The sequence below is a fragment of the Pipistrellus kuhlii genome, unplaced genomic scaffold (genome assembly GCF_014108245.1).
Source record: "Pipistrellus kuhlii isolate mPipKuh1 unplaced genomic scaffold, mPipKuh1.p scaffold_m20_p_9, whole genome shotgun sequence".
Lineage (NCBI taxonomy): Eukaryota > Metazoa > Chordata > Mammalia > Chiroptera > Vespertilionidae > Pipistrellus > Pipistrellus kuhlii.
In genome coordinates this window covers 32,081,489-32,092,046 of record NW_023425595.1, presented here as the reverse complement: position 1 = coordinate 32,092,046, position 10,558 = coordinate 32,081,489, and the positions used below count along the sequence as shown (strand labels likewise).

General features: G+C 42.4%; 1 protein-coding gene across 11 annotated transcripts in view; it reads right to left on the bottom strand.

Moving 5' to 3' along the window:
• Positions 1-930: 930 nt before the first annotated feature.
• The window catches only part of NUP98 (nucleoporin 98 and 96 precursor), a 98,740-nt gene continuing 89,112 nt past the window's right edge, over positions 931-10,558 (bottom strand). For 8 of the 11 annotated variants that reach the window (XM_036427935.2, XM_036427940.2, XM_036427941.2 and 5 more), the window contains 5 exons: positions 9,263-9,484; positions 5,834-6,075; positions 3,697-3,851; positions 2,333-2,444; positions 931-2,203 (listed from right to left, as the gene is read on the bottom strand). In XM_036427935.2, the coding sequence (XP_036283828.1) occupies positions 1,971-2,203; positions 2,333-2,444; positions 3,697-3,851; positions 5,834-6,075; positions 9,263-9,484 (964 nt within the window). In that variant the 3' untranslated portion in view covers positions 931-1,970. Of the gene's footprint in view, positions 2,204-2,332; positions 2,445-3,696; positions 3,852-5,172; positions 5,614-5,822; positions 6,076-9,262; positions 9,485-10,558 lie in introns of those variants that run through there. The other 3 variants (XM_036427944.2, XM_036427945.2, XM_036427946.2) reach the window with 2 other exon arrangements.

The following is a 10,558-nucleotide window of genomic DNA, read 5'->3' as shown; positions in this document are numbered from 1 at the left end:
TACTTCTGTTGATTTCAAACTTCATCCTGTTGTGGTCAGGATGTTTTGTATAATTACCTCTTAAAAACCTGTTTATACTTCATTTGTGGCCTAACCTGGAAAATGTCCTATGTGCACCTGAGAAGAATGTATGGTAATGCTAGGTAAAATATTCTGTATAGGGCCATTATAGTTGTTTTTTTTGTTACATCACCTATTTCCTTACTTCTGTCTGGCTGTTCTATCCATTAATGAGAGTGGAGTATTAGAGTCTTCAACTATTATCGTAACGCTGTTTCTCACTTCAGTTCTGTCTTTTGCTTCATATGTTTCGCTAGTCTGTCGTTAGGTGTGTGTTTGTAATTGTTATAATTCTTGGCTTAGCATTTTGCATTCCCACAACCAAACCAAACAGTATTCATCAGCTTCATCTGATCCCTCTCAAAACAGCCCCGTGAAGCAGCAACAGGGAACATTATCAACTTTACACAATGAAAACTAGAATTAGGAAGGTGAAGTGTGACCCAAGGTTTAAAATCGAATATCCATCCACCCTTCCCCTCTTCCCCCAAAGCAGAAGAGCAAGGCGGCTTTGAAGTTAAGTATATGAAAATGGCCAATTTGAGACCCCTCCCCTATTCTGCACTGGAAATCCAGTACATAAATATACATTGCACAGCAGTCAGGACTAATCCAATAATCTCACCCCCTCGCCCTTAAACTTACCCTTATAAATCTAGTTTTTTATCTAGCCTGTGTTCGTTTAGGACCAAACTGTTCTCTCTCTAACCAATGGCCAGTCTCCCTTTAGTTTGCAAATCAGATAAGACAACCATAAAGCTCCTTGAAACAAGAAGGCTCAAAAACACACAGGGAAAGCCAATACCATGAATGCTATAAACATTTCATTTTATTTTTTTTTAAGAAAGTAGCTTCAGAAAAAGAGGAAAATAATCTAGATCATTTATTTATATATATATATTTTTAATAAAAACCTTTACATAATCTTCATGCATAAAGATCCAGGAGTAGCCATGTTGTTTGTCCCAAGCTGTTACCTGGGGCTCCCCTAGCTGGCAGGAGGGTAGTGAAGGCCCCCTGCCTGCCCCTGAAGTCTGCCTCAGTGATGGTTTTACCTTCTGGGGCTGTAGATGGAGGGTGAGAAATGCTTTTGGTTAGAATTGGAGGGACAGGAAGGGCTCCCCAACCTTCCAGGTTTTATATAAACTCCCAGGCAAATCCAGACAGGAGGCCTAGCAAGATGACTGAAAACCAGGGACCAACTGAGTCCTGGGAGCTTTCCAGAGGCCTTGGATCTGTGACCAGCGGCTCCTGCACACAGCAGCAGGGAAGGCTTGATGTTCACAAAACATTCAAGGCAGAACAAACAAGCCTTGAAGATCTACCCCTCCGAGGCAGGCACTCACAGGAAGACCCTATTCTGCTTCCTAACTCAGTCCAATTCTCTCTTGACTCTACAACACAATGTTAACTCATCAACCTACTTAAAAGAGAGGTTCTCCTTCCTTCTGTGGATAATTCATCTGTTAAGGAAGAATACATTTGTTCCACGATCTGTCCCACTCCTAAGGAGTCCTAGTGTGAAGGGCTGGGTTAGGAGTGGGTAGCAGGCTGGCATGGAGGGTCACAAGACCCAGAATGGCCGAAGGTGGAAAAGAATTCCCTGGTTCTTTGAGGGGATTCTGCCAAAGGTACCTTATTGACCGTTTTCAGAAAAGGCAAAAAATGAATGATCTCGAGGATGGTAAAAAGAGACTTGGCTTTTTTTTTTCTTTTTTCCAAAAGCCCTTATTCCATGTTCTGCATTAAGGAAGCCCTGAACAATGGGAGGACACTGCTTGGTGTGGCAGGATGGGAGGATGGATTCTGCAGCCAACTCAGAGAATGACAAACAGTGCTGATCAACTCAATGCAGGGGACTTCTGTGTGGTGAGTGTGAATGAGATGTGAGTGTGGGAGGAGCCCGGGGCTCACTGGCTCCCAACAGTCAGTTCTTGAAGAGTCAGTTCTCGAAGGTAGGACTGTGTGAGGCTGCGCAGTTCCTCCAGGGCATAGTCCTCAGGCATGGGGAGCCGGCCAATGTGGGGAGCCAACAGGCGCAAAGGGACCCGCTGAAGATCTGGCGTTGAGTCGGAGGTTGCATCAGGGGCATGCTGAAGGCTCAGCACCACCCTCAAAAGGTTGGCTAGACGTTTGGCCATGTCTGGAGAGAAAAAGTGGAGTGAGCACACAGGATGGAAGGTGGGGAAGGGGGCACAGGGTGTATGTGTGTGTAATAATCATAAAGACAGGAGGTAAGCAAGCGGAAAGCAGAGAGAGGCTAGAGGCTTACCTGACTGGGCCAGGCGATCCTTGGCATTGTAACACTGGATCTGCTCTATCCGGTTGCACAGTGAGGTCACTTTGGTTTGTAACTGCTCCAGCTCATAACCTGAGCACTCCACCTATAAAAAAGCAGAGAAACCAATTAGGAGCTCCCATCACACAATTTTATCCACAGACTGACTGCAAAACTCTGAAACAACAGTGAGGTGAGGGAGGGGAAACCCATGAAGCTGGCTGGCAGTGCCGTGTCACCACCATCCTGCCTACTTGCTGAGAACAAGGCTTGGTGTTAGCAGGAACACACAGCAAGAGAGCAATACAGTATAGAGTATTGGATTGGGCTCCAGAACTTGATTCTTTCTCCCCGCCCCCCCCTTCTCCCGCCCCCCTTAATTTTTTATTATCTTAGGAAATAGAGAGGGAGGGTGAGAAAAGGAGGCAGGGAGAGGGAAAAAGAAAAAGAGAGACAGACAGACAGACATTGATCAGTTGCTTCTTGTATGTGCACTGACTGGGGATTGAGCCTCCAATCTAGGTATGTGCCTGACCAGGAATCAATCCTGAAACCTTCTGGTGTACTGGACAACACTTCAACCAGCTGAGCCACACTGGCCAGCGCCAGGACTTGATAACTAACCTTTATACTCTATTGCCTTTGACCTTAAAAGAATGATCTCCCCAAAAGGAGCTCATGGGAACATAGAAGTAGTGCTTACAATAATCTAGATTTTAAAAGGATGAATATGAGTGTGGAGTTAAAGAATGGAAGAAAACAAGATTTGCTAGAAACATCATGAGTAATTAGGGTGTGCATAGAGCAGGTTGGTAAGATTGGAATGTGGATTAGAAGTGGCAGAAGTTAAGGCAAGAGTGAAAAAAGGCAAAAGCCTCTACAGAGGTTTGAATAGTATGGTTAGTAGTTTGGTCTCTATACTGTACACAATGGAGATCTATCTTTATGACTATTGAGATTGATCTGAGACATTTTAATGAAGACTGAATAACTGTAATGCTTGTCATTTTAAAACATAACAAATGATGTGTGAATTATCCTCATCAAATCTCTTTTTATAGCTCTCATCCCAAGCTTATTCAAAGTAGGGCTGGACAAGAATAGGAGACTGACTATAGAGAAACTGCAGAAAGTCTATTGTACACACTTACTTGGTAATAAACACAAAAAAGTTTTTTAAATTTTGATATAGCTGTCAAGTCAAAACAGCTGCATCACTAGCCTCATCAAAATGCCCTTCTGCATCGACAGTGCTACCTCTGGTGCCAATGAATTTTCAAGTTGCTACTCAGACATATGAGGTCTCTTTAAGGACCAGGGAAAAGGAAAATGAGGCAGTAGTTAAGGAACTCAGGTACCTGCTGTATTTGGTGGACCATTTCAAGGACCCGAAGATAGTCCAGGTAAACAAGGCCAGATGTTTCCCAGTCCTGGATTAGGCCACTGCGCTCTGGAGGTGCCAGGTCTTCCAAGAACCCCTTCAGGTAGTCATAGTTCTCATTAATGATGGCATCTGAAAAACAAAATTTTGAGCACTATGTCTGCACATTAGGTCTAGTAATAATTAATGTCGTTTTCTAATACTTTTTTGAATCGAATTTATTTAAACAATACAACAAAATTTAATCAACAATATAGTTGCCGTTGTTTTCTACTACTTGTGCCCAATGCTCAGGAAGCATTTTAATCCCTCTGTTGTAAAATTCTTGTGATTTTGATGCAAAAAATTCGGTCAATGCATTTTTGAGGCATTCTTCATTATTAAATTTTTTTCCAAGAAGAAAGTTTTGCAAAGAACGAAACAAATGGTAATCAGAAGGGGCAATATCAGGAGAATATGCAGGTTGAGGGAGAACTTCCCATTCCAACTGGCGCAGTTTTTCAGCAGTGATTCTTGCAGTATGCGGTCGTGCGTTATCGTGGTGAAGAATTACGCCCTTCCGATTAATCAGCGCGGGTTCTTTTTCTCTTAAAGCTTGGGCTAACCTTTCCAATTGGGCACTATACACTGCACTTGTAATGGTTTGGGTAGATGGTAAAAGTTCATAATGAAGAATTCCTTTAAAATTCCACCAAACACACATCACTTTTTTTGCATGCAAGTCAGGTTTTGGCGTGGGCTGCAGAGCCTCATTTTTGTCCAACCATTGAGGCCGCCTTTTGAAATTAACATACAGCACCCATTCTTCATCTCCGGTAACAATTTGCTCTAAAAACGGCAAACGGTTTTGACGAGAGAGGAGCGAACTGCAAATTGTGACTCTTTGATTACGGTTGTTGTCGGTCAACTCATGAGGAACCCATTTTACAAACTTTTGGACTTTGCCAAGTGCACGCAATTGATTGGAAATTGTTTTTTGTGAACAATTTAAAGTTGTCACGAGCTCTTGTTGGGTAATTTGAGGATTTTGCACCAAAAGAGCTTGAAGAGCTTCTTGATCAAAATTGGACACCCGGCCTCGACCACTCTTGTCATCTAACGAAAAATTTCCCTCGCGAAATTTCTCAAACCAACACTGGCATTTTCTGGCGCTAACTGCATCTTGACCAAGAGCACTACAGATGTTTTTTGCAGCCTCACTTGCTTTTCTTCCTAATTGGAATTCGTAAAGCATGCAGTGCCGGATATGCTCTTCATCCGCCATCTTCTTAGCCCTAGTTTTGCAACAAAAACCAAACCAAACACAAACTTTTTCAAGCAAAACTTGTTAATTGCACTTCACACGTTCTGTAGATACCACGTGTTTGAAGGTTATGTCAATACAAGTCAACGCCAAGCAAGATTTTAAACGAATGTTTAAAAACAACATTAATTATTACTAGACCCCATACATAGTTCCCAAAAATGCCCAGAGGAAGAACATGGCAGAAAAACAAGATAGGAAGGAAGAGGAAACAATGTTGGGTCAGACTTGAGAATTTCAAGCAGTTATTTGAAATTCTCTTAAAAAAAGAAGAATTATTATTTCTGGCTTCAGTTTTCCAAACAGATATTTCTGGTGTTGCGAATAAAATTCCCTATATAAATAAAGCTTAACATAATTAGCACATGTCAAGAATATTCCTGGAAAATGATAAGAGTATTGCATTCTACCCAGCCCTGCCCCTCTAGCCCCTCATTTTGGCCAAGCTTCGTCTACATGGAGAGCTTTCACAGGTGTGGTCTGATTCACGTCTGCCATGTCCCATACCATGAGCATCTCTGGCCTGACTCGCCATGGAGTTCAGAGGGTGGAATAATTTGGGGTTATTCCAGGAGCAGTAGACCCTAGAGTAGGGGTGTCGAACTCAATCAGAGAAGGGGCCAAAATCTAAAATCCAGCCTAAATCGCGGGCCGAATGGTTTACTGAACAGTCATAAACTGTCATTGTGATGGAAACGCAGCGGAGTGCAGTGATGACAGCGCGGTGCGGGCCACATTGCAAGACCTGGCGGGACGGATTTGGCCCGCGGGCCTTGTGTTTGACACATGTGCCCTAGAGTGAAGCACTCACCAGAAGCTAAGTGCCGGATGACGAGTTTGTGGCAGTGGTTCCAGTGACCAGCTTTAAATAAATAGAGGGCCTCCAAGTGCCTGTCGGATTCCATGTGTGCTCGCACTGCTTTGGCCTCATGAATCCACTCGGCAGGCACACAAAGCTTCTGGGTCAGAAAAGTCTCCTTAGCCCAAGATTCAGGGGTCTCCAACAGTTGGCAGTGCCGGGTAAGTAGCTCTCGAACAGCTCTCTCACGCAGGCTGTAGGAAGAGATAAGTTGGAATGAATCTCATCTTCACTGATGGAGAAGGCAGCCTCAGACAGCTCAAACTGGGACAGTCTCTCAAACTTCAGGTCTTAATCCTTAGTGGATCACCTCAAACTTCACTAAAAATAAAAACAAACCCAAAAGCCAGTGTGTCAGCATTTACTTTTTAAAATTTTTTTAAATTCTCACCCAAGGATATTTTTCCACTGATTTTTAGAGTGGAAGGGAGGGGGAGAGACAAAATAGAGAAACAAAAATATGAAAGAAACACATCCATTGACTGCCCTTCGCACACCCTGTCCAGGGCCAGGGGATCAAGCCTACAAACAAGGTACAAGCTCTTAACTGGAATTGAGCCCAGGACCCTTCAGTTGCAGACCAACACTATCCACTGAGCTAAACTAGAGCAGCATTTTTTTTTTAAATAAAATATATTAGAAAGTATCTATGCACATTGTATTTTCATGGTTAAGATTGCTCCTTTATTTCCTTTTAGTAATAGATCAGTACTGAGATAGGGAATTCCACACTCCACAGAGCAGTCCTCTGTAGTTCATTTCTAACCTTCTCCCTTTAGTCTCCCACATGGTCAGCACAAGTATGCAAAGTTGTTTTAAGTCTCTTCCTGGTTCTTTTTTATTTCCTTGTTCTTCTTTCTCAAAGCCATCAGCCTTCCTAATTCATTTTTCTCCTTCACCTCTAGGGTTAGGCTAAACTCACTTTGTTTCTCTTAAGGTCCCCTGAGGAAAGTCCTTTTCTGCCTGGGCAAAGTGACCAGCCATTTAAGATTCAATCCAAAATTATTCTCATCTTACATTCTTCTCTGAATTCCTAGGCTTTTCAAGAATTCCTAATCTCACAATTGCCCCTCCCCATTCCCCAAACAGGATCTGCTCCCCAACTGCCAAATTTGAATTATTAGTTGTTGTCAAATCAGCCTGCCCTCTACCATATGAAATACCCCATGTCCTATATAATAAAAAAGGCTGATATGCAAATTATCCCCTCGGGAGTTTGACTGCTCGCTATAACGTGTACTGATCACCAGGGGGCGGCGGAATGATGGAAGGCCCCTGCTGGCAGCCGGGGGAAGGAAGGCCCGAGATGATTGCCAGCCAGGCCTAGGGACCCTATCAGTGCATGAATTTCGTGCACCAGGTCTCTCGTGTCTATTGAACTTACAGGGAAAGCCTGGCGTCATTTTGCTTCCTGGGAAGGGAAGAGGAAAGCAAAACTCCCTAAAGGGAGCTGCATTAGATACTTTATACTTTTACTCCTTTAATCTCCTGGTCACCTGTGAATGGGGATTAATACTATAATTTGATAAATTAAAATTGAGGCTTGGAGAGTACTCTACCCTAGGTCAAAGTGAGTACATGGTGGATCCAGAATTCAGGCAACTCCGATAACAAAACTAACTTCTTTCCATACCACACAACATTACAGATAGGGCAGCATAATGATTAAAAGCACAGACTCTGGTGTTTTGATTTGGAAGCCTCCCTCTGCCATTTACTAGATATGTGACGCTGAGCAATGGTTATTTAATCTCACTGTGCCTTGGATTGCTCATCTGTAAAATAAATAAGAGTGTCTATCTCATAGGTTCATTATGAGATTTAAATAAGTCAGTATTTGTAAAGTAAAATGGAGTATAAACATATTAAAAGGAATATAAAACAAAACACAATATAAATGCTTATTTTTGTTATTGTACTGCCATGCTGCTACCATTAACAAAACCCATCCAAAAGTCACAGCTCGAAGAAAAGGGAACCAAAGCATTAAGCATCTAAGCAAGGTTATGCTGGTAAATGCAGTACTATCAAGCTTGAAAACTTGAGGGGTGGGAGTGGTTGGATGTCAAAGAAAGGGCCAGAGAGGGAGAAAGCCAGTAGAAAAAAGCAGGGGCCGTCCCTACTACGCCACTGCATCAGACCCACTGAGGCAGCTCCATCAACACTACTTCTGCATATAGTAGTCCTCTCCCTCTTATCTGAGGGAGACACATCCAAGACCCCAGGAGATGATAGCTATGATGGATAGTACCTAACCCTATATATAAAAACGTAAGTATGTTTTTCTTATACAGACCTATGATAAAGTTTAACTTAAAAATTAGGCACAGTAAGAGATTAACAATAACAATTATAAAATTGAACAATTATAACAATAATCTATATATATAAAAGCCCAGTGACCAGAATAGCAGAACGACTGGTGGCTATGGTCTGATCCAGGCCCCAACCCCCCTCAAACCCCATTCCTAAATTGGGGGCAGGGCCAACCAATTGTCTACGGCACCCCCCCCAGCCGGACAGACCCCACCCATGCATGATTATGTGCACTGGACCTCTAGTACTATAATAAAAGTTATGCGAATGTGATAATCACTCTTTCTCAAAATATTTTACTGGACTGTACTCACCTTTTTACTTAAAGGAAGCACTTTATAGCTTCTCTGTGGCATACCCAAATTGTCACCATTAATATTCTTGTGCTTTGGGACCATTAGTAGTATCACTGCGATACTGAGACAGTTGATCTGATAAATCAAGATAGCTACTAAGTGACTAACAGGTGGGTAGCATATACAGCATGAATATGCTGGACAGTGCAAGATTTCATTATGCTGATCAGAATGATGTACAATTTAAAACTTATGAATTGTTTATTTCTGGGATTTTCCATTTAATATTTTTGCACTCCAGTTGACTGCAATTAACGGAAACCTTGTTAAATAAAACTGCAGATAAAGGCAGTATGACTATAATTCTAAACATGCCACTCAAGTGTATCTCTGCTGAATGTAATGGGGTTTCCCCATCCAGGCATATCCTTTCCTTTCCACTTATTTTATATTCCAATTTTCTCAAGTTCTCTGAACCTTTCTAGAGATTCTCTGCAGTTCACAGAGATCTCTTGTCCCTTCTCAGACTACTGAGAGGTCTTATAATAAATAACATTTGAGCTCAACCAAAGACAGTTTCATTTCTAGCCTGTTCACATGAATATAGACACTCTGGGTTGTGGGTTGAATGGTCTTAAGGTTTATCACAAGGCTGGACCCAAAGTACATTCTGAACACTTACTTGCGGAATTCAACACTGAGACTAACTCCTTTGGCACTGCTCTGCAGTGTAACATGCACCCAATAGGTTTAATGGCTTCTCACTCACCTTGAGTTGTCTATGTGCAAGAGGACAAAGATGGCCCATTCCCAGAGCCCCTCACTTTCCAGTTGGCCAGCATAACTGGCCTGCAGCACACCCTCACACTGCTCTGAGAGGTGGGTGTAGTTAAGAGCCCGCAGCATCTCCCACAAATGCCAGCTTAGGCGATAGTCCAATGGATCCGCTGTTGTGCTTCGAGGCTCCAGCAGCTGGTTGAGATCATAATGTCTGAAAAGGAGAATGTGTTAAGAGTTACCATGTCCAGCCAGCAGACCATCTGCACTGACAACCAAGGCAGGCAACTGAGAGCAGAGGCATTTATGCCTCATAGTCTCCTTCTGACAGTGTACATCTAGGTTCAGCCAGATTATAGAGCCTACAAAAAAAAAAAAAGAGAGACACCTCCTCTTCTGTGGTTATGTGATCTAACACGTTTGCTGGTATTTGTTTGGCCTATATATTCTAGCATTTTCATACAGGGAGTCCCCACAGCTCTGACCCTTCCATTCGTTCATTATAGCGTCAATCACTTTTCTTAACCATTTTCCATTAATTCATTTTAGTGTCAATCATTTTTCTTAACCATTTAAAAATACTTATACCTTGTACCTTTCAAACTGTTCTATCTGAAGCTAATTCCCTTGTTTGTTTAAATAGCTAACTAGTCTTCATGACTAGTAAGCTGTAGTCTGTATGTTGACTCGGATATGCTTATAATTTTTACCTTTGACTGTCTGCAGTGGGTATTATTCTTTATACAGAAATCCGGAAGCCCTGGGCTTTAAGTGTCCCTACACTGACATTTACTTTTCTTCTGCCGGGGAGCCAGTTTGTGTGTTAAGTTCCTAGGAATTCCCAGATTGTAAGAAGTGTGTAAACTAAGATAGCACTCCTGCAAGTTTTAAGGATCTGGAGCTTAGATTACCAAACAGTAACTTTTCCCTGACACCTAAGATCCCAGACATTTTTAACATCCTAACGTCTCCCTAAATAATGAGTAGAGCCGTAACCGGTTTGGCTCAGTGGATAGAGCGTCGGCCTGCGGACTGAAAGGTCCCGGGTTCGATTCCGGGCAAGGGCATGTACCTTGGTTGCGGGCACATCCCCAGTGGGGGGTGTGCAAGAGGCAGTTATCGATGATTCTCTCTCATCGATGTTTCTAACTCTCTATCCCTCTCTCTTCCTCTCTGTGAAAAATCAATAAAATATATTTAAAAAAAAAAATAAAAATGAGTAGAGTTCTTAACCAGTGCTATCAAAATGATGTTTGTGTGAAGATGAAAATGTTCTATAACCTGTCTT